The 27,730-nt window shown below is 38.6% G+C and overlaps 1 protein-coding gene across 1 annotated transcript in view; it reads left to right on the forward strand.

Annotated features, from left to right (window-relative positions):
* Positions 1 to 27,730, forward strand: part of LOC104252652 (ubiquitin-conjugating enzyme E2 E2) — a 219,792-nt gene that overhangs the window by 159,647 nt on the left and 32,415 nt on the right. The window contains exon 4 of the mRNA XM_059818641.1: positions 21,449 to 21,581. Coding sequence (XP_059674624.1) covers positions 21,449 to 21,581 — 133 coding nt within the window. The remainder of the gene's footprint in view (positions 1 to 21,448; positions 21,582 to 27,730) is intronic.

Here is a 27,730-nt window from a genome sequence, read left to right on the forward strand (position 1 = left end):
AGTTAAACTTAATATAATTGGAGTATATATAACATAATTCCACAAGAGGATAGCGGTTTAAAACTAGAACGTATTTGGGAAGTCAAGGACTTGGCAGTGTTCCTCTTACAGATTTAGGACTATGACACATACATACAAAAATCACGAAACTGCAAAGTCAGCATTAATCAGCTCTAACAACTGCATTTCCTGATTTGATATGGCTGTGTGGATATGTGACAAACTTACTATATTTCAGATGCAAGTTTTTCGTGCTTTAAAAGTCAAATATTTCAAATATATTGCATTCCTAATCAATGTTGGATTTCATTTGCCAGCTGGAAATTCACTTTGACTTTGTATGTTAGAGAAGGGAAATAGCTGTGAGCTGTTTTTTGGCACACTACCATAGTTAGGAACAAGTAAAGTAAGGAAGAAGAATGAACTGAGTCATTTCTTGCTCCACAAAATTATTAAGGACAAAGAGATTGTATTTGTCAACTCCTCTGTGTATGTGACAAATGCTAAACACATTAAGTCAGCAAATACACGCTTTCAGCGAATAGGTAATTCTAGCTGCTGATGGCTAGGTCATGTGTTTTCTTGTCAGCAAGCAGAAACCATTGAAAAAGTAATGTGGAATCTCAAATAAAAACATGTGCATCTTCTTTTACAGCCTTTTATTTTTGCTTAAAAGGGTAGCTGTCACAGCATCTGCTCGGTGGCCAGTCCTGCTCACTCTAGAGGTGGTTGTACTAATATAGTGGAGCCACTTGGCCATGCTGATACTTATTTAAAGAAAACTATCAGGATACAGAAAACCAACTTCTCTGAAAAGGAGTCTGAGGTTACATTTGTTCTGAAGAGGTAACACATATACAAGGTACAAAATAGTTGTACTGATTTTAGAAACAGTACATGGAAGAAGCTCTCCCTCTATAGCCACAGGTCTGGCATGTTTGCCTCACTGTAAGTGGATGTGCATGACGGTCTGACTTAGAACAGGAGAAAGTACAGTTGTATTCCTCAAATGCCCAGTTCAAATGGAAGAGAGGCTGCAGAGTTTTAAACTACAGAATGAAAATTTTAAGAGTTTTCTTCAAAATGCATATTTTTAAGAAGATTAACATAATTTAAAAAATAGTAAATTCTGTCTGCAGTCTAGTCCAGGCTTATAAGCCATACATGGATCTTGCCAGCATGCATACTTACTTAAGAGGGAATGAATATGATACTGCAAAATCTCATGTGAATGTGAATGTGAATATATATTATCAGGACAAATTCAGCTGCTCCTGTATGTTTAGACATGTCGTTCCCTTTAGATGCTTCTGTGCCAATACAGCGCTATATTGCAACTTTTTAGTGGTGATCTCTGGGTAGCAAATGATTTGGGAAGCTAAATGAAACCTCCAGGCCATAAACAAGGTGTCATCTCCTCATAACTTTTTAATATGACATTGCCAATGATTTTTTAGAAGTACTGCCTCACTATGCTTTAGTTCTGCTGTGTGCAGAGCTGCAGAATAGCAATGATAGTGGTCAGCTATCTCAGGCAATTAGACCAGAGTCAATGTGACACCACTGTGACATATCAGTTGCTTAAATGAGGCTTTTTCCTCTTGACTTTGAGAAACTCCATAGCAATCACCCTCATGGTAGGTGTATTTGGTTCTGTGAGAGCCAGGATAAATGGTGCCAAGTATCTGCTGAGCTGAATAGATCAGTACACAAGCCATTTCTTGCCAATTTATGAGGTCAGAAAAATCTTTTGCTTTCTGCAGATTGACAAAGTGCAGACCCGAGGTGTTTGCTGAGATATAAATAAGCGAGTTGACTGACTTTGATCAGCTATGTCTTTTTCCTCATCTTGTAATGAAACATTTTCAATTTCTAACTTTGAATAACGTTTGGAGATGCAGAGGTTTTACCTGCCACTTTTCATTCCTTTCCATTCTGTTGCCTTCTCTGAAGAGAGGAAGCCTTTTATAAGGTTTCGTCTAAGGGGAAAATGTCTTTTGCATTGAACCTGTGAGAAATTATTTTGTTCTTCTTTTTTTGTGGTAGTATATGTGTGTTTCTTTACATCAGATCACATTCTGACAATATTAGTCTGGGTACCCATACAGAGTTTTGTGTAGTTATCTTTATCCTGCTATTTACATTTTTACTCCATTGTGGTCTTACACAATCCACTTTCATGATTTCAAAAAATTATTTCTGCAGTCCTTTATTTTCCTAATGATCTTACTGAGCCAAGTTTAATCCTTAAGTAAGCTAGTACAACTCCACTGAAGTTAGTGAATTGTATCATGACAATGTTTGGCCCATTACTTTAATTTATGAGAGGTTTTTTACATATGCATGCATTAGAAGCAGTTTTTTTCATTCTGCTACAAGCAGCTCTAGCTGGTACTGGTAAACACTTGAAAGAGTATATATTCTGATAAGAACCACTGGGAAACACAAAATAGGTGTTTATTCTAGTGAAAATGAAATCTTGGAAATGTGTATAACCTCATAGAGTATGATGTATTATGATTGTCCAGTTTATTTTTTAATATAGAGCAACATGATAGAATGATACAGAAAAACAGAATGGTTTGGATTGGAAGGGACCTTTAAAGATCATCTAGTCCAACCCTTGGACTAGGGGACATGGGCAGGGACATCTTTCACCAGATCAGGTTGTTCAAAGCCCCATCCAACCTGACCTTGAACACTTCCAGGGATGGAGCATCCACAGCGTCTCTGGACAATCTATTCTAGTGTCTCACCACCCTCATAAAACAAATTCTTCATTACATTCAATCTACACCTACCTTCTTCCAGTTTAAAACTGTTGCCCCTTGTCCTCTCACTACAGGCCCTGGTAAAAAATCTCTCTCCATCTTTCTTGTAAGCCCCCTTTAAGTACTGAAAGGCTGCAATAAGGTCTTCCCAGAGCCTTCTCTTCTCCAGGCTGAACAACCCCAACTCTCTCAGCTTTTCTTCATAGGAGAGGTGTTCCAGCCCTGGACCCTGCTCTAAGAAGTCCATGTCTTTCTGTTATTGGGGACTCCAGAGCCGGACGTTGTCCTCCAGGTGAGGTCTCATGAAAGCAGAGTAGAGGGACAGAATCACCTCCCTCAACCTGCTGGCCACACTTCTTTTTGTGCAGCCCAGCAGACAATTGGCCTTTTGGTCTGCGAGCGCACATTGCCACCAGCTCATGTCCAATTTTGCATCCACCAATATCCCCAAGTTCTTCTCCACAGGGCTGCTCTCAATCCATTCATACCCCAGTCTGTATTGATATTGGGGACTGCCACAACCTAGGGCGGGATCTTGTACTTGGCATTGCTGAACTTCATGAGGTTCACATGGGCCCACCTCTCGAGCCTGTCAAGGTCCCTCTGGATGGCATCCCTTCCCTCAAGCATATCATCTGCACCACTCAGCTTTGGTGCCATCCGAATACTTGCTGAGAGTGCACTCAATCCCACTGTCTATGTCATTGATGAAGATATTGAATAGTTTTGGTCTCAGTACAGACCCTTAACGGATAGGTACTGCCCAATTTAAGTGAAGAACAGAGCATATAAAAGCCTTTTTAAAAGATAAAGAATTAAAACTTTCTTCAGTTGAGACTTTCCAGTTACTTTAAACTGTGTAGTATAGCTACCAACAAAACTCACTTTATCAACACCCAGCGGTTTTCTGTGAGATTATGTTCCAGCTCCTGGATGCACCCAGTCAACTGGACTTAATCATTTCAGGTTACCTTTTCCCTGGAACAGATTAAATTTGTGCAGAACTCCTTCAGCTGTCCCTTTGAAGGACAGCCTCAGTGATATTTTGGCATTGTCAATCTGTCTAGTCTGCAAGCCTCTGTGTAGCCTACAAAAAACATGCAATTCTTCTTCGTTGACTGAACCTCCTGGCCATACTTTTATGCAGAAGAAACGTTTTAAGTGTAAACACAGTTTCCAAACTGTCAGGTATCTTCTACTATTCAAAAAAGTTTTTTTTCCTTAATTTATGAGAAGTTACTCTTAATTCATATTTTATGTTGCCATCTGTTCTGAAGAAAAGATGTTGATTTTAGGTGTGTGGGTGTTTTACATTACTTTCTTGCTGTGGTTGCATTCATGTGGTTATAGAAGACAAGTGTGATCCCTGTGATAATGGATGTATTATTCTGTGCATCAGTTTTCATATGTCTTAATACAGGGACAAAAAAATCACAGAGCTGCAGAAACCTCATATGAAAGATGTTATATTATTCATTAAGGAAAGATTGCCAATTAAAGCATATTACAAATGGTTCCACTCTAAATAGTGTTTATTCTACCCACTGACAGTGATTTTGCTCACCCAGCTTACAGTAAATAGATGCCTTATAACCAGCGAATCTGACTGAATATGGACTGAAGTATTCTACTCATTAGAGGTACCACAGTGTGTTTTCTCATTTTCCTCTCCCTGCAGGATATATTGCAATGAGGCTGAACCTATTTCTGTAGTTAAAGGAGTCAATTACAACAGACAGCCACTAGCACACCAGGGTGTTGTGGTGAAGAGGTTAGGTCCCTTCACCCCAAGCTCTACAACGTGTTTCCCACTCACTGTTGCGTGGTGCGGCAGATGCAGATGTTCAACACAGGACATCCCGGTTTTGAACTTCTGCTGAACAGATGAAAACCTGATTGTAGCGCTCCTCTGAGATGATAACAAGCCTTGTATTCTTTGCCTGCTCTGGGTGCTGATGTCATGCCCTATACCCACAAAAAGCAACAACACTCCCTGAAAATCCGACACGAAACTCTTGGGACTTGTTCTGAAATATTCCATCCTTGGATAATTAAGTTTATTCATTGCCCAACAGAACTAAATAGGCCTTGCTTATTAGTGCTTCCTGCTAGTGTACTGGCTGAAAAATAATGCTATAAAAGAAATGTATTTCAATTCCTGGAATACAACTTTTCACTTTGCTGTGAAAACCAGCAAGCTGCAGCTTGGAAGCGTGAGTCCTGAAGAGCTTGTGCCCTTAAGTAGCTTTATGTGCATAAAACATTGTTGTTCACATCCCTATGTATTTTTGGTACTAGGTCCTAATATTTTGTAAGACCTGAAGATAATTAATGACTCCTTTTTATAGTACTGTGAATATTTTCATTGGCGTCACCCAGTAGAAAGTATTTGCAGCAACATGTTATTAAGTTTTAAATATTGTAGAGCAATGACTGCAAGCCATGCTATGTGTGACTGCAGAGAAGTAACTTTATAAAATTATTCTCTTAACACCCAGAGTCCAGGTCTTCTCCTTGGTGGTGGTGGGAAGCCCACAGCAAAGGACTGGCTGTTGCTCCAAACCTTTCTCTTTTTTCTTCTGTGTGCCTGTATAAGTAATGTTACCGGATGAATGAAGAACATCTTAAGTGTGGGTTATCAAAGGGTTTGAAAATCTATTTGGCATGGGAAGCACTGCCCAGCTCCGCTCCCCAGTCAGGAGTTTCTGTTTCTGGGTCAGGCTCTGCTGAGGAGGTCTGGTGTGAACTGTTTTGACAAAGCCAAGTCTTTTGCTTGAAACACTAAAAAATAATTTTGGATGTATACCTGAATATGCATTTTTTGGATGTTTATTTTTGGGCATCTGTGGTGGCTATCATAACAGAAACCCCCTTAAAAAGTAATATCAATGGGCATGTAATTATATTTTCTGAAATTTGGAAGTAATTATAAACCACAGAGCAAGAATATTAGGGTGAGTTTCACTACATCTGCTTGAACATGGAGTAAGAGTTATGAGGCCACTTCTGCTCATGATGTCATTATGGGAGTAATAAGTTAAGGTGTCATCTGAAGCCCCAAACCACTTGAATTTTGTTTGGTTCATCAGTAGTGTATTAAACTGAGAAATGTATTTTGGTATTGAAATGTACACTAGGTAGCTATAACAAGTATGCCAATGCTATATGTAATGAAATAACTGTAACATTTTATAGTCCACAAATGGAAAATACTTGTGGCTATTATAGGGAAACAGATGAAAAGGGATGAAAAAAAGTGACTGATTTCTTGGACAAGAGATAAGTCAACACAAAACTTTTAATTTGCGTTGTTGGGAAATCCTAATTTGCCTAAATTGATAACCATAAAATGAAATTGTATTTGTGGCACTATCATCTAACTTGCACTAAATCTGTCCTGTCATTTTTTGGAAATATGTCAAAGTTCAGACGTAACATTATTTATACAATAAGAAGTATGGGCTTCTGAATGTTACAATATTTTAGATAAATTCTCCAAAGCTTGCAAAGTGAGAAAAAGTTGAGGTTTGCAGGCTTTCCTCAATTTGTGAAGTAAAATATGTTTATCAATCTTATAAAGTTAAGAGGAATAAAATAAGACAGCAGTATCAATATAAGAGTAGTAGCTGTTGATGTTGCTAATACTGCTTCATTTGCAGAAAATAAAATTATTTTTAAACCACTTTTACTTCCCACTGTTTATGCTGGTTTGTTTACCATAAAAAACCTCTTGACAACGGCAGACAGATTTTGAAAGACACATGTAATTTCTACTTGTAAATATTATGATTCTGTATTTTAACGCAGTATTTACGGTCACATCCGAGGAGGCAGCTGGCCACTCACGTTTGTGAACGCCTCTTATTCACACAGTCCTGTTTTTGAGGAAGATAAATTTACTTTACCTGTCAGTCTGCCAGGACCTCAGTTTCCCAATTTTCAACAAAAAGGGTTTTTCTTTGCTCCAGATTTTTTAGGAGGGAGTGGCTGCGGAGCAGAGGTGGGTTTCTGAAAGGGGGGGGGATTTTTAGACGTTGTTTCTATTTGCGTAGTTTCTGCTGTGGTAGCGCAGCAAGCCAGAGCACTGGATTGGCATGCTGTTAGAAGTTTTAAAAAACCTACAATAAATAACAGAAAGTTAAACTTGAAGCCAGACCGATTCTCTTTCCTTCAGTTTACTAACTCATTTTCTTGGGTCTAGTGCTACTCAGTTTGACCTTTTACCTCTGCAGAGAAAATATTCATGTAAAAGTGTTCCAATTTTTTTAAATTGTAGTAGGATTTGAGTTCAGAACCCAACAATAATTCTTATTAGTGATGAAATTACTTGAAAATAAGTGTAAAAATGCAAATAAAAATAGAAATATTCTTTAAATAGAGAATATGAAATAGCTTATGAAGGAACGTATGCCAAAAATGTATTAAGTCTAGTTTTGTCAAACAAGTTAATAGACTTCCCAAATTACTGCCCTCTCTAATTTCACATGTGAAATGTCATTTCAGTTCTGAATTTCAGAGAATGGTATTTAAATTGTTCTTCACAATCTCAGATCCTTGCAGAAGTGATAGGAATGGAAGTCAACTGACAAGTTTGGTTCATATTTTTGCCTGATTCTAAAATATTGCTGTAAGAGAAAAACCTTGATCAAAGCTTGGTGGTTGCAGGGACCGGATCACCACCCACTGCTTTTTGATTTTGAAGGTTTTGGATGGGGTTTTTTTGATCATCTGAGGATGCAGTTTTAGAATATGTTTCCTAACATGATAAACTGAAAACAATTTAAAGTAAGTCAACATGAATTTGAATGTACAATTGCACACGCAAGACTTTTGTTTTAACAAGAGTCACTAAAAATAGGATATTTTAAAATTGCAAGCACAACTGCATGCACATTTTATGTGCTTTTACAAGTGGCTCATACGTGCTCTTATTTGTGCATTTCAATGCATTGAAGTCAGTGGGAGTTTTATCACTGCCATCACTGAACACCAGATCAACTCTTAAGTGCACTGTATTGAGCCTTCACTTCCTAGGAAGGTTGACTGTCACTCACAACTTCTCTGCGTTGGGGTTGAATACACCTAGTTGGGTAAAGAAACATGTAAATCACTTTGGTATCTTTAGGAAAAGCGAAGTAATGTATCCCATAAGGGAAACAGTGCTCATGTATTAAACGCTGTTGAGTTGACTACTTCACTGTGTACATCGTGTCTTGAGGTAGTTCAAGATCAGTTGTGGACCCTGTGGTATCTCTATTACGCAAGACTGTTTCTTGACACGAGTTAAAATCTACAGGAAATTTCTGTATTCTGACATTTTCCCTGTCATACTAGCCACATTTCGTAGGGACATTTGGTGGCGTGCCTGAGTGCCGTTTTGGGGGGGAGCGGGGTGTGCTTTCCAGACCGCAGCTCCAGTCCTCCATATGCTGTACGTTTAGCTTTAAATACAGTATTTATGTATTTCAAGAGAACTGCACTAACTTGATAGTGTTGCCTGGGGGAGAAAGCAATGCTTTCATGCAAAGATTGTCACAGGCTGTGGAGTGATAGCTGAAAGTAGCTGGCCTTATTAAGCAAAGTTCCTGGAGGTGTTTACATGTCTATGTAGCTGTAAAATAGCCCTTCTTCAGTCCTGGGGTTTTTTCCCTCTTTCTCCCAGTTCTGTCTTTCAATTTAATATATATATCATTATACGTGAGCTTCTGTCTAGAAAAAGATTAGGAGGAAAGACTAAATCCCATTTGCGTTACTCATGTGGTTAGCTCGGTTGCTTTCCGTGTGTCTACTTGAACAAGTAAAATAAAAACAGATTTAATTCCAAATCCTTTTACTAACCATCAGGGAAGAGTACTCATTGACCATAATAATATCTTAGCTGAGTACTAGATGTCATCTATAAAAGATACACATTTTTTAGTCATTAAGTCACATTAAGCAGTACTAAGTTTTGCCCTCAGCATAAGCAGTCGCTTGCAATTGCATCTGTCTCTTCAGTATACAGAGAACATGAAAAGAAAATTGTGTTTTACCCTATTATCTAAGAAATTGCGAAGCTATGAAAAACAGATTACTATTAATAAACAAAATTTTCTTCAAAAGGCTATGCGTACAGTTGTGAGGAAACAGCTGCTCTCCCTTCCAGAATATACAATTGGCAAGTACATTAATTTTAAAAAAGATTATTTTGAAGGCATCAAAACCAGTAAAAGTGCAGAAACTGTGACAAGAATACATATGCGCACTGTTGCAATTCAATATGAGCTGACAGAGGAACACTTTTTCCTCTTAATACATAAACTGGTATATTTAAATCTTTCTCAGGCACTAGATTTTTGCTAAATTATCACAAGCAGCACAGGTGAGCCATTGCTGATTTTGATCATATCCAAGTTATTTAAACAATAGTATGGCTTGAAATATCTCCACCATGCCTTCCCTCTGCGTTAGAAAAAAAGCAGGACATTTTTCTGTTAAAACTGTTATACTGAATATGGTGTTTGTGAGGAGTATGTAACTGATCGTTACAGCGATTAGGACAGATACATTCCTAATTAACCTGTGAATAACCAGTAAAGACAGGCAGCTGTCTGGTGTGTGTTCCCACAGCTTTCTCAGGGCCTCAACCAAGAGCTAGAACATGCAACCACTTCTTCCTCCATCCAGAGTTGCCAGCGAGGCTGCAATCAGCAATGATATTCTTATGACTTGGGACAGTTGTCCGCTAAGAAATGGGTTTGTAAAAAATCTATTCATTAGATGCAGACCACCAAAGAGCCTCCATGTACAAACAATCTGGACAGAAACCATCTAGGCTAGCACTGAACCACAGACCACAAGATGAACATTTCTGTAGCTCAGCCATTTGCTCCACCTGCTTGCTTTGAATTCACAAGACTTAAACAAGCATCATTAGGATAATAAAGATAACCAGTAACGCATGATAAAGATAAGTAATATAACTCTAGTGTTCATAGGTTAAGCTACATGTTATTTTCCCATTGTGAATTTCAGCATGACTAGTATAGTGTTCTGTGGTTCTCCTCGTGGTGGTAGCTCTGACTCAAAGACTGGTCATTTGTCACTTAATGCACACAACCAGTCATATTATGAGTGAATAAACAATGATGAGAGAAGGTATCACCGGCAGCTGAACCAGGGAGATGAGCTGGAGCTGAAAATGGGAAAGAAAATAACGCAAATGTAATTTTTATCATGCAAAAAACGTCTGTGTGAGTAAGGATTCCAAGTTGTTGTTTGCCAAGGAAATTATAATGGCAATTTCAACTGTTGTTGGTATTATATCTTGATGTAGGGAACATACGCTGTGGTTATAAAAAAAACAGGTCTTATATATGCAAAGTTTAATTCTTCTATGACAGAGTCGTTGATTATGACTTACAGATTAGAATGCTGGCTCTCCCTTACTAATTAGAAATGTTGATTCTTCATTAGACAAGGCATCATTTCTAGAGTAGATCATGTCTGAGGCCTACAGCAGTGGAAGTGTTGCTTGAAGCCTTGAGAGGGATTTTGTGGAGATCTGAGTTCCCCAACTCCAGCTCTAAGGTTAAGACTGCTTTCACAAGCAGGTACCTGCACACCGGTTGTTTGCCTTCCCATCCTGAGAACGCAGGCTGAGGACTTCTCCTTCCAGTCGTATGCTTTCATTATGGCTTTCAAATGACAAGCGAGCATCCTTCTTTTCTTGAATCGATTTTGACATCATCCTTCCCAGGACCACTGTCCATCTTTCCATCCTAATGCTTTTGAATAAAGCAAGGGATGAAACGAAGACATTTATAGGGAAGGGTTTTCTAATCAGAAGTCCTGATCCTGGGAGCACAGTGGAGGTCTGTGTACTGAAAGCATGTTGCGTCAGTTGTCCCAAATAAGCTCACCTTTACCGAAAAACAAATTGGAATGACCCCATTCTTATAGTGAAGTCTGTGGCAGAACCGGTTTCTGGAACTGCTCTACCAAGTTCACTTGGTAATTCCAGGTCTGACTTGAGAGGATTTCCAGCAACCTCAGAACAGAAAGCTCAGTCCTGCGTAGGCCCCTTCCTAACCTCAGCCCCAGAGACTCTCCCAGAGGATCCTAGGAGATAATTATCCTGATAGAAAAATGAGAAATTTCTGTATATTTTATTTTCTGTTTACCCTGTCATGGACCCAGATAAGTCCCCCATCCCAGAGAAGGAGTACGTTAAAAAGTCTTAACAATATTCTACTGAAGTAGAAGCCGCCACATTACCAGGTCCCAGTCTCACGTAAACACTCTCCAAGAATCTGCCAGATCCCCATTTATTTCAACTAGTCAGTCAAGTGGTGTAAATTGCTCAGTCCTCACAGACACTGCAAAGAAAATTGCCTATAAATGGTGTTTTCTTCTGATAAGTCAGAATGTGGCCTGCAATGGGGGCAATCAGTGTCAATCAAAAGTTGAGACATTTTAAGGTTTCTTTTGCCTTGGACCTACGGCTGGTCTCCATATTTGAAGTAAGAGAGTAATTTCAAATGAAGAACAAATGTTGTGAAAATGTGTCCATTTGCCAGCAATTTCCAAGTGTGTTTTCTTCTGTTTACCAGAGATCTGAAGAAATAAGACAGCCTCTTAACTAAATTGACTAAATAAAAGGAATCTGCTTTTGAAGTATATGGATTTCAGAATCAAATTTCCTTTTTCTGTGCCTGTTGGCTTTATAGGCTTGTTTACTCAGGAGGAAATGACTTGTTTTATAATGTGTTTAACATCATGTTAGTTAATCTATGCCATAATAGAGAGTTGTTTCCTTGTGTAAGCAAGCATTTCACGTGTAAGCATGTGTGAATCTCTCACTGAAATGAGGGGAGGCTGTATTCAAGCCTGTTCCTCTGTTTACAGGGTGGACAAAGGAGCAGACTTGTTGGTTACACAGCTGTATTGTATGGTTGAGATATCTCTCTCTCTCTCTGCAAATACTAACTTCTTTAATTCTTCTTCTAATTGCTTTCCCTCATTAATATATTGGAGAGTTTTTCAAGCAGCTTATATAAAGAAACTAAAGTCTCTAAAACATCACAAAAGGAAATCTCAGAATCGGGCGACTTCAGAAAAAAAGCTACAAAATTATTGTTGCTGCATAAGGTTTCAAAATTTCCAGGTTCCTATTCAGACAACTGCCTGTAGATGGGATTATTAAAGATGACAGTCTTGAGCAAATCAAACCTCTTTATAGGCAGTTGAATAAATCATTTCCAAGTAGGAGAAAGATACAATGACTCGTGGTTTTACAGAACCAGCTTTCTGAGGAACAGAGAATATAGTGTCATTGAAAAATATTACTGCCTTGCTTATAGTATTCATAATAATCAGAATATCTATGTTTACATATATTAGAAATAATCCTGTATAAATCATTCTCAATTACTGAAATGGCTGACTACCACAGAATATCTTTACACTAATTTTTCTTAAAATAAGATACTGTAGAGATCTTTTTTCAATAAGACTTTAAAAAATTTCTTACATTAATTCATCGGTCTATCGTCAGAAAGTAAAGGAGATGTTAGCTGAAGTTCAGCTGATCCATTCATCGCTAATACATTGTGCTTTTTTTTTTTATTTTTCATCATTTCTCATGAAGAGCAGGAGTTTGGAATAATTTTTTTATAAGTGATCAAATCAACATATCAAGTGGATTTCAAATCCACAGCTTTCAGTATATTGCACCCATTCATTACAAGTCTTTCTAGTCTGTTTGAGCTGGTCTGCTTTAGTTCTGTCCAACTCTCAATCCTGCATTGCCTCTAAGGTTTCCACAGAAATTAAAAAGTCAATGCTGTTTTAAAGAATGCTTTCTTCCCTACTACACCTCTTAAATCTTCCAGCTGCTATGGGGTTTCTGTGCTATCTGTCTGCACTCAGTCACCTCATCCTTTTAAATTAGATTTAGAATTTTAAAATATGGTGCCACCCCACTGTTGTGGGTCATGTTTTCTGTTTAGAAAGATAGAATGGTAAATTACAGCTGTTGTGGGTAAGGAGAAAAGTTGTGAAATTAAAAGGTAGTTAACGTTTTGAAAAATAAATGGCAATCCTGGGTAAGAAAAAAACAAGGAAAAGCAAATTAGGAGTAACATGGAAATAATACCACTTGGCAAGCTGCAAGGTTGGAGGTCATATTAGAAGGTCCCAAGGCAGTCTATTTTTTGTAGTGTTTTTCATTCCTAGTTACTTGTGTTTTCCTCTTTTGCTAAAATATGGCTACAAATCATGCTTTATATAATTTACCATAGAGGCAAATCAGGCTGATAAATATTTTATCTTATTTAAACTATACAGTCCATTTCTGGTGGTATAAAAGAGCTGGAACTACAGTTAGTGGTATTACTTTAAAAGAAAAAGAAAAAAAAGATGTGGCAAAAGGGAATTGAGCCATAGATGTGTAATAGGAGGCAAATGATTGTTTCCGGCACCGAACAAGGAAAGCCTTCTGTGAAGGGTTTTATGTAATTTTGTTCAGCTGAACAAAGTGGAGAATACTTAACAAAATTGCCATTTTTAAAATCTCATTGCGAATACTCAGCGTGCTGTGATCATACACTGTGTAATGGTGTTTGCAATGAATAAATTGCTGTAGATACTATAATATAAATAACTGTTTTGTGCATTAAGAAGCAGTTCTCTTCATGATGGTTTCTATCTCAGGAACACTCTGAAGACAGGACTTCAGAGAATAAAAGCATCAAAGTACTCTTTGAATAATACCAGTCTGCTAAAGTGCTAGGGTATTTTTAATAATTTTTAGTGGTATTATTTAGAAGTGAATGATAAAATCAACTAAGTGATATTCGCTTTGGTCTTAATCTATTTGTTATTTTACTGTGGCCAAAACTTGTTAATTTTAAACACAGAATCACAGAATCACAGAATCACTAAGGTTGGAAAAGACCTGTAAGATCATCAAGTCCAACCATTACAAAAAAAAAAAAAAAAACACAACACAACACAGCTTCAGCAGCTTCAGCCAATAATTTTTAATGGCTCCAGTGAGAGGAAGGCAGAGAAAGTTAATCACAAGAAAAAAAGAAATTGGTTCATACAGGCTTTCAGCACACTGACCTGGTGTGCTGCAAGAAAGTGGCAGGAAGTCCCAAAGTTAAACTGCGTATCGCTTTGGGTGATGAATGGGCCTCTAGAAACACCTTGCTAAAACTAGAGAAGATTCACGGTGAAAAAATGCCAGACTGTACTGAATTCAGTTGCTCTCAATAAGCACAGGAAGCAGTATCTTGTGTTGTCCTGTAATATGTTGGAGCTCCTTTGACAGCTCATTGGGATCAGTTTTCCCAGACATTCTGCCAGTTGCGTTTACCACAAGCATATTGGTTCCAAAGCGTAGATGAAAATGGCAACTGGCTTCAATAAAAAGCACTTGATAAAAGCCGGATATAACCACTTTGAAGGAATTGTAGCATGGGTTAGAAAAATGTCTTAATATTCTCCTTCTCTTACCGCTTGCCTAAAAGTACCTTTTTTTCTGAGTTTCTTATGGAAAGATGGTCTCAATCAGGAAACTGGAAGAACTGGAAGAAAGTCTGATCCAAATTTTTCAGCTGAATTCTCTCACTGTAATGGAAACTAAGTGGTGTAAGGGTTTTGTCTGAAGTTTCTCTTTCTGCCAAAGCCTTTCTGAGTGACAAGTGGCCCAGTCACTTCACCCTTGGTTTCCAGTATGAATAATGAAAGTCTGATGAAAGATACCTACCCAAAAATCATGCTTACCTCATCTAATTATGTTGATATTCCAACATATGTAAGACATAAATTCCCGGTAATATTGCAGGGTGACCAAAAATACTGGATCTAGCATAGACCCAAATTTGAGTGTTAGATCATGGAAAGCCAAGCTTTTCCACTATATATAGTGTCTAGTTAAAGTAAAATGAACAACTTTTTAAAATGTATATATACTGTTTATTTTCTTAGAGTAATTCAGTTCTCTTGGGCCTCAAATTTAGTGCTGAAAAATTTCTAGCTTTGGTCTAGATAATAATGAGTAAGAACCATGAGCACCTTCCAGTACTTTGATAATGGCACTTTTTGCACCATCTAAATGAAGGAATTGAGATGAGGATAAATTTAAAAAAAAAAAAAAAAAAAAGGAAAAAAGATTTTAGGACTTTTCAGAAGATTTTTAGGAAAAAAAGGAAATGAGGAAAATGTTATGCATTCCAAAGGTACAAATTTGGGGAGGGTTTATTTCTTGATGAGAGTTTAAGTCATCAATATTATAGCCGAACTAAGCACTTATCTCTAATTCTGAAGGGGTTTATTTCTTTAATTGTTCTTTGATTTTACTGCTTGGAGACTAGCCTGCTAATTTTATTCATAGCAGAGGTGTTATTAACCATACAACTGTGCCCATTGCCACAGGCAGTCTCAGTGCTCGCTGCTTTCTCTTTGTTTTTATTTTGTAGAAATGTATTCCTTTGGCTGCTGTGGCAACTGTTTATTACATACATTTATAAAAGTACCTACTGATATCACTGTAGCATCTGGGTAGGCAGCTGTGACTCCCTTTCCCTTCCCTGCGCCGCTGTTGCTGCAGCACCCGCTCTGCTTGCTCTTCATTTTCTATGTCTCAGAAGGGCAACAGGGAAGGAAAGAAACAAAATGAGTAACTGCTGTACTGTAATAAAACCCCCCTGCACCATTTTCCACCCCCTCCTCCTTTCTGGAGAAAGATGAAAAATAGCAGGATGTGTTGATGGCTGTGGGTGAGGGAAAAAGAAAGGGGATGTTAGGGGGAGGGGGATCTGCGTGTACCTGAAGGGAGGAAGGATCCACCATGAAGAAGGAGCAATGAATTATCACCATACAGAGAGGGGGTGAGAGAGAAACCACCTTCAAGCAAAAAATAGAAAATACAGGTTCTACAAAGAAGAATTGTCAGTAACAAGGGAAGAGAAAGGGTGAAGGCCCGAGAGTTAGTGGATCAGGTGGGCTTCCAGAACGGAGAGGAGAGAGAACTGGGAGCAGAGCAGAAGAAATTCAAGAGAGAACCGGTACTGATGGCACTGTCTGTGCCTGTTCCAAAGCCAAAGACACGCAGCAGTGGGAAAGCGGGGCTGAGAGCTACGGTTGCTCACTGGGCTGATGCCAGTGCTCCCCAATGGCAGTGTTCTTGCATTTTGTTGGACGGGGCTGGGCTGGGTGCGCAGGTGGGTCTGCGTCACCTGGTGATGTTAGCGTCAGCATAGCCCCTGCTGACTGACTTCTTCCCGGGTGAGATTATCCAGCAACCACTTTGCCAGCACAGCCCCAACTGCTGGTCTCATGGCTGTCCCCAAGCACAGGGACTGCCCCGAGCTGTGGTACAGACCAAAGCAACACTTACACTTAGGACCAATTTCAGTATTGGCACCATGTTCGAAACAGAGGGCAGAGGTATGTACTGGGTTTATTTTAATGAGGCTTTGTATGAGCTTCTCAAGAGATGTATCTCGCTGAAATCTGAATCTGCAGTCTTCTGTTTTGTCATATCCATCCTCTTCCCTCACCAGCTGTGCTCTTAAATTATTTTGCCAATCTTCCAATACTTTGGTATCCACTTTGCCCTCTGAGCAGCTGGCTTCCCAGAAGCATTCACAGAGGGCAGCTAGAGGCAGGATCTGCTCCAGCATAACTGTTAGCTGTGCAAGAAACAGGATTGCAAGAAGTGCTGTATGTCTTATAAATGGAGATAATTTTGTGGTAAGCTTCTCTCCTCAGAGGGAGATCTCTTAAATAGTGAAGTCAAGGCTCTGTGTAATAAAAGGAAAGGAAGAGGAAGAGACTTGAGTGTATCCCTCTTCTTTCTGCTGTCATATGTTACCAAAAATAGCTGAGAGGGTCTGCATCCTCCACGGACTGCACCTAGTGCAGGAGTACCCCAGTTCTGATGTGTGTTTCTGTGTGCTAAGGCAGTTCAGATTAGGTAATGCAGTAATAAGAATGAATTGCCATAGACAATTCCATGGAAAGTGAGTTCATGGACAAAATTAGTGTAATATCCTGGTCCTGCTTTATTCTGCCCTGCTATAAAGGATGAGGATAAAAATGCACTTAAACTCACCCAGTCCAGAAGAATCTTCCCATTTCTTTCTAAGTCCTGAGGAATGGGAAGACCTCCCAGCCATCTCGCTTTCCTATTTTATTTGGCCTGATCACTTCCCCCCACATGTCATTAGCGTGTCAGAACTAGAAGGCAATCTAAGTTACAATTCCTTTTCTTACTTCTTTGTTTTGTGCTATAGCTTGCCTTTCCCTTGTGTTAAAAAGTACAGTTACACTTTAAATGTGGATACCAGCAAGATTCAGAGACCAAGAATGAAAGGGAAGACATTGAACTAGTCCTCATTTTCTCCAGTATAAGGTTATGCTACCTCCAGTTGTAGACACTGGGGAAGCAGGGGATCCGTCATGAAGAAACATAAGTTAGAGAATAGTAATGTTATTTTGACTAATTTATTCCATACGACTACTTGAGAAACATGTGGGATACTGTTATTTCTTTGAATTTCTCTATTTTTACTTTTTTGAGTTATTCTCTGGAAATTTGAGTAAATTTGTATACAAATCACAGCTCTGATAAAACTAAAAATCAACTGTACTTTTGTAACTTCTCCAGATAGGTTTTCATCTGCTAAGTCTCATAGATGTTGTTGTTTTCATACAACTCTCCTAATACATCATTTTAAATTTAGTATTTCAGGTTATTCTAAATGCAGGGAAAGCTTGGTGTTTCTAATGGATTGTACTGGACAAGCAGTTTTTAGCAGCACTACTTTCAAGTGACTGCCTGCCTAAAACTTGTTGAGGAAATAGAAAATACTCAGTGTGTTAAGCATATTTAAAGCAAAATTAATTGAGTTATAGTAACATTTAAAGTATTTTGCTACTAACTGTAGCTGGTGGACTTGATGATCTTACAGGTCTTTTCCAACCGTAGTGATTCTGTGATTCTGTGGTGTGCATACATTTCACCTGCAAGCATGCATGTGGGAAGCAGTGGCGGAACTAAAATATGTAAGGAGTGGCAAAGGAGAGTGAAATACAAAGGAGACTATTTTACATGTTTTGACTTTTTTGTCCTGAATTTCATACACCCATACTGATGTCATTCTGGAAGAGGAAGAAGGCTGACTCCATGTCCACCCACCCCAGCTCTTTCAGTGAGCAAAGCCTCCCCAGCGGGTAAAGCAGGCAATATTCTGTGCAGTGTCTCATCAGCTATAGGGGAATAATGGCAGCAGAGAGCTAGCTCTTGACAAGCCATTGATAACTTCAAGTCTCCAGGGCCTTTATGCTCATCTGCACCTCCTCAGTCCTGTTACAAATTCCACCTGGGAGAAAACGCTGGAAACGTTGGGAGTGCCACCTCCAGAGTCACACCACGTGCTTCTCAGTGGGCTCCTTGATTGCCTCATCCTGCAGGTTTGCTAAGGTTTCAGCATCAGGGCTCAAAGTGGGAGGCTGCACTGCTGGTCTGACAGCAGACCTGTCCTTCTCCTAACCACCTTATCCTTATAGTTCAGCCACTTCCACCTGGAGCTGCCACAGCCACCATTATTTCTCCCCTGAAGCTGACTGATTGAGCAGCAGGTTAGTAGCAGGCAGCATGCGTATGCTCTGGCCCTGGGTCAGTTGAGTTCAAGACAGATTTAGTCTGCCCTTTGCCGAGCGGGTGCACATCTGAATCTGTCCTTCCAAAGATAACAGAACTTCAGGCACTAAGATGTTTGGTTTGCTTTCTTTGAGAGCTGTCGTTTGGTTGCCAGTAACATTAATAGAGCTGGAATATAAATCATACTGAATGTAAAACATTCGGGCTTCAGTGTGCTGGGCAGATATCCATGTAGAGAGAAGGGCAATTAAATCCTCTTGCGTTATAAACCTTATAGAATAAGGCTCTGGCTGAGGTCTTGCACATATGGGAATTTTCTCTGGTGAAGCCTGATGAGTCGTCATTCTGGTTGCCAATAATGTGGATAAATAAAAGGCTTAACAATTAGGAAAGAAGGAAAACAAACATAATACACCTGTCAAACTTTTTGTATTATTAATGTGCAAGTGAAAAAACGTTATGCTTGTGCATGCTGTTGCCCTTAATACCAGCTGTTGCCTGTGCACATGGATCGGTATTTCACATCAGCTGAACAGCCTCGCTGCCAGCAAGCACTCTAACAGGCAACGTCGATAAGAGCAGTCTTCCCACACTCCATACAATTCAAGCTATTCGTCAAATTAATAATAATACTTAATAAAGCTTCATCTCTCATTTGCAAAGAAAACCTTCAATTAATGTTAATCAGCATCCTCAGAATGTGATCAGGCTGGGCTTGTAGCTGGACGTGCCGAAACAGTTCAGCTGGCAGATGGAGCATTTTTCCAACTATTCTCATTAATGTCTGCTAATTTCAAATGTTAATGCAATTAAATAAATAGGCAAAACAAATAAAAATAATATGTGTTATGAAAATGCCACTATCAGAGTCCTGATCAAAAAACTGAGCCTCGCTCAAACCCAGAAAGGGCCCAACCATCCCCTCCTGGCTAAATAAGGTCTAAAAAAGACAGGGCTTGCTTTTGTTACTTGCTCTTTCCAACCATTTCTCCACGATTGACATTTATATCACTTCCATTTTAACCTGCTGGCATCAACTAAGTCGTTGCTTCCCCAAGTATTAGAACATAACAGTTACTTTCTGCAAAAAATGGGAAAGGATTTCCTTCGCATGTTATGGGCTTTTTTTGGTGTAAGGTTTAGCCTGCCCCTGCTTCTTGCCTTTTCTATTTGAACTAACTGCCTGATTTTTTTTTTTTTTTAAGGGTTTTACTTGCTGTGATCCTTGTATACCATAGCACTGATGTAGTCCCACATTCATTTGGGCTTATAAAGAGTTCAATTAGCCCCTTAATGCCTAGTTCAGTCACAATTAAACCTTCCCTGTTGACTCAGGATTGGTCTTTCTAAAGGCAGTGGAGGTGTTTTTAATTATTCATTCTCTGGTTTGTTTCTTACAGCAGTCTCAGCTGTGCTTTATTATTCAAAGGTTAATGCAAACTGAGAACTGGGTAAATTAAATTTGTTTGGCAGCTAGCAACCTGATGTATTGTAGACACTGGGAAATATGGATGGCAACACTTCTGCTATTGTGACACTTAAAAAGCCAGATTTTATCTTTAAAACAATTGCTAGTTTTTGATAGAAAATGAATGTTCCATAATGTTATAGTCTCTGTAACCCGTTTTTGTTAAGAAAGCATGTAGTTTAGAAAGCCAAGAAGCATTAACAGCTATTACAGAAAATTGATGTAGGTACCATGACTAATGAAGTACACCACGCTGTACTAAGTCACGTAGTTGTATGCGGGGAATCATGCAGTCAGAAGTTTTAATGAAGGGAGCCCAAGGAATTTCAGGTGAAAGAGGGTTTTATTAACTTTCAGTGAACAAAATGAATAGTTGAGCAGTGAACATGACATGATGTCGTATAATAATTGTATGCCTTGGGTACATTGTAAGGCATGGAGCATAGCCAAGAGCTTTCATCTGTTCTACACACAGGGTTATTTCACAAAGCCCTGCGTGCTGTGGAAATCTTTATTGCAAACATAACAAGAATTGTTTCACAAGAAATGCCTTAAGACAATACTGTGTCACTTATTTGAAATATCTACCAGCACTGCCTTCCTCTGAAAAATATTAATCAGATATCTAGAAGTCACCATCCCAACTGATCTTAATTAAAATTCAGGTATCAGTGACTGGTATCAGCAGGCTGTGAACCGAAAAGAAGTCTTCATAGTCCATAAGAGGCCACCCTGAGCAAACCATGTATTTCTATGGATAAGCATTATGCTGTATGAAAGGAGGCTTTTGGAAGAGTCATACCCAAGAACTTTTATTAGTTTTTAATTTTATTTTTTCAGGAGTCGACCATGTGGGTGAGAGATTTTTCATGTTTCACATAAAGAATTATGTTTTGTACATTTTAAATATTGTTTCAGTACTGTCTTTTTAAACAAGGACTTGGAATTAACATAATCCAACAGTTTAACCCACTTCCTGTTTATAATATTTTTAAGATAGGATAACGATTGCAGAATAAAGCAGCCTTCTGTACTAGTGACTGGAGACCTTAGGTTAGCAACTTCGAAAGTGCAGCTGCAAGGTTGTTTGTACCCTGCTCAGTCTTTGGTACAGTCTGTGCTGTATAATAATGTGTGTAATTACAATGCTACTGACTGATGAGGTAGGTGGATGAGGAGGTAGGTGAAAATAGGATGGCTTGCAAAGCAAGACAGTGACAAGACATCTCAGCAAAGTCTCTGTACCCTTGCACTGTAAATACTTCACATCTGCCCACTAAAATACTTGAGATAAGACAGTCAGGAATTGTTCTGGGCTTATTTGAATAATTTATAATGTGAGTTTAATACTTCTTCCTGGCTGAATATGTCGCTTCACTGACAGAGCTTAGGACACCAGTTACGTGTTTTATCCAGGAGTAACTTAATGAATGTGATACACAATTTTAACTTGTAGTGTTATTGAAAAAACAGCAGTACTACTAGTAGAATATAACTAATGCAGCATATTCTTGATTGTATGTGGTTATTATGTTATATTTTTGTTTTCTATTTTAGTGCTGGACCCAAAGGAGACAACATTTATGAATGGAGGTCAACTATACTAGGGCCTCCAGGATCTGTATATGAAGGTGGAGTTTTCTTCCTTGACATCACCTTTTCACCGGACTATCCTTTTAAACCACCTAAGGTTAGTAGGAGGATATTTAAAGTCTGATAGGAGTCCTCTCCTTGTGATATTTTTGTGTGTGTGTGTTGGTATATCATTGTAGGATGAAATATAAAACTTTCAAGGCAGCAATGAATATTTAAACTGAGTATTTTGATGGAAAGAATTTTAATAACTGCCTAAAATTTGCCTGCATGTTGCCAGTATAGCTGGATGGATATGAATTTGTTTAGCAAGTGGTTGCATAATTTCCAGCAGTTATTTGTTTGATTTGGATTTGTTTCTAATATGAAAGCATTTATATTTGAGTTGCACCCTTTATAAGCAGCTGAAGATACTTAATCTTTCCTGTTGACCCATATCATTCATGAGGGGTCTGTGGCAGTCTGACAAAAATATGCACCTTTTGCACTACCCCATATAAATTACTTCTGCAGATGCAAGATACACTATTGTTCACGAAGTTGTAAGTAATTGCTTTACATCAGTCTTCTGGAAGAATGTGGAAACACGACAGCAAAGGCAAGGAGTGAGAGTTTTACAGAATTCCTTACGGATTTGTTTTCTAATGCTGTCAATAATGACACTAACCACAAACGTGGAACTGTACCAATAACATGAAGGTGGCAGATCATTACCGTGATCGAGTAGGCTCAGAATGTCAAACAGGAAAAAATCTAGTGATTATGAAGACTAGAAAAACAGAAATGGGATTAAATGCAGTAGAGCAGAGTGTCATCGATAACCAGTAGTAATAATTGCTGAGGGAGGGTGTCAAAATGGGGCTTTATTGGGTGATCATGGGATTATTACAAACCACCCATCTAATGCATCTATAAAAAAGGCAAATCCTCTGCTAAGATGCATCTCTGGCATTGCCTGTAGAGATAAGGAATTACCAATGTTATATACAAGACACTTGTAAGACCTTATCTGGAAGACTGAGTGCAATTCTTAATACACATGTTCACTAACAGAAACAGAAACTGGGAAAATTTACCCTGCAGGGCTGTTAATAGAATCAAACAGATTGATGGGCCTGTCTTTATGAAACAAAGTGAACAGAGGTGAATTGTTCACCTTGTCAGTGTGGAGAGTGAGGGTCTGGAACAGCTCCCCAGGAGGAACTATAGGAGCAAAAATATTTACTTTGCTTTTGACGCATTTGTGAAAGGGTTGGCATGTCCCGTTGGTCTATAATAGAAGGGTATTGCATTGAAAAAGAGAGTAGTTGATTCCTGTTTGATTACCATGAGTACACTACTGAAAAAGAAGTGTTTATAAATAGAATTTTAATGCCACAGTAGTAATGTTCATAGTAGTTAACATTGCTATTATGAGGAGAAGTTTTAAAAAAGAATGAGATGTGAATTCAAAGTAGTTGTCACGCTGTAAATTGGACTTTCCCAGCCAGTGACCTAAAGATAGGTCAGTACAGCAGTATCTGAGATGGTCTAACTTTGTTTCCCACTTTCAGTGTTCCAGTTTAGGGAAGCTTTGAGGTCACTGACAAGTCTTACAGGGGTTGTACACCTTGCTGACTGCAGATTTTATGATTTAGATAACTGTGATTACACAGTGAAGGAAGAATTTGAAACTTTTTAACTTCTCCTTCAGTTATTTAAAGCTTTGGGCACACTGGGCTGGGGTGATGCCCTGTTCCTCCTGCCTCCTCCCAGCCCAGGCCAGTCCAGACTTCTTACTTCCTATACAAGGTCTGTCCTGACAGGCTCCTTTTGTTTGCTTCTTTGCAGGGTTTAGTCTGTTTGTAGTGGTTGTAATGCAAGGTTACTTTCAGTCCCCCAGCAAATTAAAATTACATTATTTGGGTCATATTGGCATATCCACTGAATAGATTTATTGAGTATAAAATAGAGCTTGAAGTTCTCTCAGAGATCCAAACCTTACACGTGAAGAACTAGATCTGAAAGACAAGTTGGAGGGATATCTTTTGTCATTCTCACCGTCGAATCTGTTGAGTCTTGAAGCAATATATGCAATAGGCATCCTTTTAAAATAGAAGGTGAAGGTCCAGTTTGCTGTTTCACCACAAGGTAAAGATTTTTTCGATCCACATTCAGTTGTGTTTGGTGACTATTATTTTGAGACATGAGTAATGCAGCTGTGTGTTGCTTATTAATGAAATATCAAGCAAAGAGGTGGTTCTTGTCCTGCTTTGTAAGATTTTTTTGTCTGCCTTTATCTTGATGCCAGTTGTCATTGTAAGAAATGTATGCATATAAATTATATGAAAACGTACTGCTTGATAAAGGATGAGAGAATTGATGATGCCATATTGTATTACTAAGACGCCAGTATTTATGATGAGGGAAATTGTTATCTTTAAGTAATGAGTACATGTGCAGAGGGGACTAATGTCAGATATAACTAACATGTGACTAGCATGTTTTGTACACATGGATTCTTATTCTATTCACTTAAGCCACTGTTGTAAATGACCCCTATTTTCAGTCCTGCCATAGGATCTCTCAAACTGTTGCTATTTCATTACACCTATTTTCCAGACCCTATGAAACTGATTCATAGGTACAATAGTTTGGGAAATCTCTTGAATAAAGCAGAGTGGGAATATGACTGCTTGTCGTAAGGTAGCTGCTGCCAGTCAGTATTGTTGGGAAATGATGGTTAAATATGCTCTCCACATGCTTATTTCTAGCAAAAGAAAGGTAGTCAGTACGTGGAACGTAACATATGGCCTCGTGGAACGGTGCTATCTGTGTCACTGGGTGTTAACATCTCTTCTACTTCACCACAAGATTTGTGATATTTGGTGCTGTTCTGAAAGTCATGGGTCCTAGGGTTATGGGAATAGATCATCTTACATTTTTTTCTAAGTGTAGTCCCACTCCTTGTGATTATCAACTTAAAAAATCTAGAGACAAAGTACAAGACTGTGCAATGTACTGAAAAAGACGGAATGTGTATTCCTGAGCGTTGGCAAGATTACCTCCTTGCAAGTACATAGCAGAAAGGGTCTAATTCACATTTCTTGCTATGATTGAATTCATACATTCCTCACGAGATTTCTGTGGGCCATTTTCATCCCTCTTTTACTATGAAGTAAGGAAACATTTAAATGAGTACTGTCAAAATTGATCTTCCAAAAACGTGACCACAAAAGACCTGGGAAGAAACAGAAACTGTATTTCCCAGATGCAATTACTTGACCCAGCCAGAGGTTCCAAAGGCAAATGCCCATGTCACTTAGCATAGTTACTGTTAAAGGGCCTAATCCAAAGTGTATTAACATCTGCAGAAAGATTTCCACAATCCCTTTTCCTTATCTATTTTCAGATGTTGTGCACTCTGTTATTGTGCATGTGTATGTTGCACATGGATGTTGGGAAGGGTAAAATAATTTTTAAAGTAAGAAAAATATGTTGAAAGTGGATTCTGGATAAATGTCTTTTATTTTTATCATTATAATTAAAATACGTTTGTGGTGTAACCATTGTTTGGTGTGTATTTTACAAAGTTGTCAGTATTTTCTCAAGGATCCAGATTCCTTCTATAAACACTGTCGATGCCTATTCTGATCATTTGGCACCCTGCTGCATATTGGAAAACGTTAATTAAAATAAAATTAAACATCTGAAAGCACATTTGCACATGAAGAAAAGATGTTTGGCCTGTATTTGGGGTTTTTTTAACAAATGTGTACAGCAGGTAGTTAACCTGCTTTCCCACCTTATCTTTATCACATGAAAGAAACTGAATCACTCATTCATTCAGATTTTGTTTAAACAAAGAAAAAGTATCTATCCAAAGCTTTCATTTTTATGTATTTCTTCAGTTTTTACACCTTTGTAGCCTTCAATATCACATCCTCCTAAGATTTGAAAGTTTTATCTCTCTTCTTTACGTGCTTTAATTATACTGTGTGGCCAAGTATCACTGCCATCAGGTTTCCCTTCCAGTCTGCACCAACCAGTCTTTCCCCTACAGGTCCATAGTTTTCTTTTTGTCTGTCCTTACCTGTCAGCGTCTCTTTAAAGTTAGGCCATAAGCATAATATCAAATTAAGTTATTCTTCACCAAAACAGACTATACCATGTGGTAAGTCAGAGTATTATTTGCTCTCACGATATTTGGTTTTTTCCCCTTTGAAGTCAGTCTATTTCAGTCTTTAAACTTTGTCTCATGCCTTGAAACTGGACTCCAGATTTCCCGAGCCAGAGGTCACTGACCCTTTCAGCTCTGCTTTCCTTTTAAATCAATGGCATTTGGCTTCACTTACAACTGCAGCACACTCATGCAGAGGAGGGAGTTGTTCTTCCCCAAAAAGTTTATCTTAACTGATGCAGCCTGAATAGGAGTGCTGGAGGGCCATCCCAGCCTAACTCCCATTTATTTCTACAACCAGAGAACAGGATTTTTAGAACAGCTCATCTGAGCACTGACAAATTAGCTTTGGCTTTCTGGGAGGCTCTAATCAATTAAAAATATTTCCTCGCCTCCACTGTGAGGAAGCTTCTGCAGCGCTGCAGAAATTAGCCGAGCACCCAGTCGGCTGAGTCAGCAAGTAAGCGGGCAGCCTGCAGAATCGCCGTTCTCTTGTCAGCTGCGTCCTAGTATCACGTTGGTTTTAAAAGATGCCTGGCGGAAGGAAGGTATGTAGCAGACAAAGCGAGGCAGAGATGTGGACGTGATCTCACCTTCTCCTAAGGACCAGATACTGATGAGGCTTCAGTCTTGGTCACAAGGTGAGGTTTCACTTCAGCCCCAAAATACAGCATCTCCCTTGTAGTGCAATGGGCTGAAGAATAGAGAAAGCTGTGCCCTGTTCAGAGCAGCCACTTAAAGAAATGAATAAAAATACTTAGATGGCCTGCCAAGGAAATAAACTTATATTTCTCCAGTGCCTTAATGACCCCTCAACCTTTTTTAGAAATACCTTTGAGATTTCTTTTTCCTGCTAACTATCTTCCTTTCATCCTTAATGGATTCAGACAGTTCGCCCCTCGGCTTTAACAAAGGAAAGCTCTCTCTCTTGCTCTGTCGCTTTCTTTGGGGTATTGAATGGGATATATAGCTACGCATAGATAGATGCCTCTTGTGGAGGGGGGGGTGTGTGAATATATAAGTGTATATGAATAGGAGGTATCACATCTTTCAGACAGCCTAATTGGAGAGAAAGAATTTCGGCTCAATTTCTGTTCTCGGTCGACGTAAGAAATCAGTGAATTCCCCAAGTATGCAAACTTTTTTCATCTGGGATCCTCTAAAGTTTAGCCATCATGACAAATTAACACTGCATCTTTATGTACACTATAGTTATGAAGGAAGGGCAGTAATTTCATTATACTGCATACTCTCCCTCCGGAGCAGGAAGCCTTGACAAATCAGGAAGCCATACCAGGGTCTTTCATACAGGTGTTTGTAGAAAAATTAATGCTTTTCAAGAGACCTCTCCCCCCAGGAATTGTCACTGCAGTGGTGTCTGCATTTTCATCAAGAATAATCTTTATTAATAACTTCTACTCTCATATTTGACTGCGTTCAGTCTATTACAGTGTCAATTCAATTTAGCTGTAGCTGATACAATATGGATATATCTATCATTATCCTAGTACTCTGCTAGCTTTATTTTTGAATTTGAGTGATTTATAAAATCTCTTAATCCCAACTCTACAATTAATCTTGCTAGGGACTTTAATCTCAGCTGACTGAAAAATGGTTCACAGGACTTGAAAGCTGCAATATGCTAAATCACCTCTAAATCAAAATTAAAATAACAGAAAACTCCATTTCCTCCTTGTAAATCTCGTATGTCTATCGACTGAAAAACTATTCTCAGCATTTGCAAGCTTAGCTGTTTTAAATCAACTGCTTGACTGCAAGGAGGATCTTTTTCCTTTGTAAATATAATGCACAATGTCTATAGAATCTGGTCTTAATGGCAATATTAAGCATCTCTTCAATTTTTTTATATGTAATTGTCATATAACGCTAATCTCTATGCACTAAATACCATTATGTGGAATCCTTCTTCTGTGGTACAAAATTTCTACCTATTTCATAAATTCAGCCTCATGTACAAGGGGCAGTTCTTTTTATTCTTGGCTTCTACTCTACTTTTTCATACTATTTTATATGTGATCGGCTGTTAAGGACACTTTTATCTGCAGTGTAATAAAAAAACAGTGCTT

The sequence above is a fragment of the Gavia stellata genome, chromosome 6 (genome assembly GCF_030936135.1).
Source record: "Gavia stellata isolate bGavSte3 chromosome 6, bGavSte3.hap2, whole genome shotgun sequence".
NCBI classification, from domain to species: domain Eukaryota; kingdom Metazoa; phylum Chordata; class Aves; order Gaviiformes; family Gaviidae; genus Gavia; species Gavia stellata.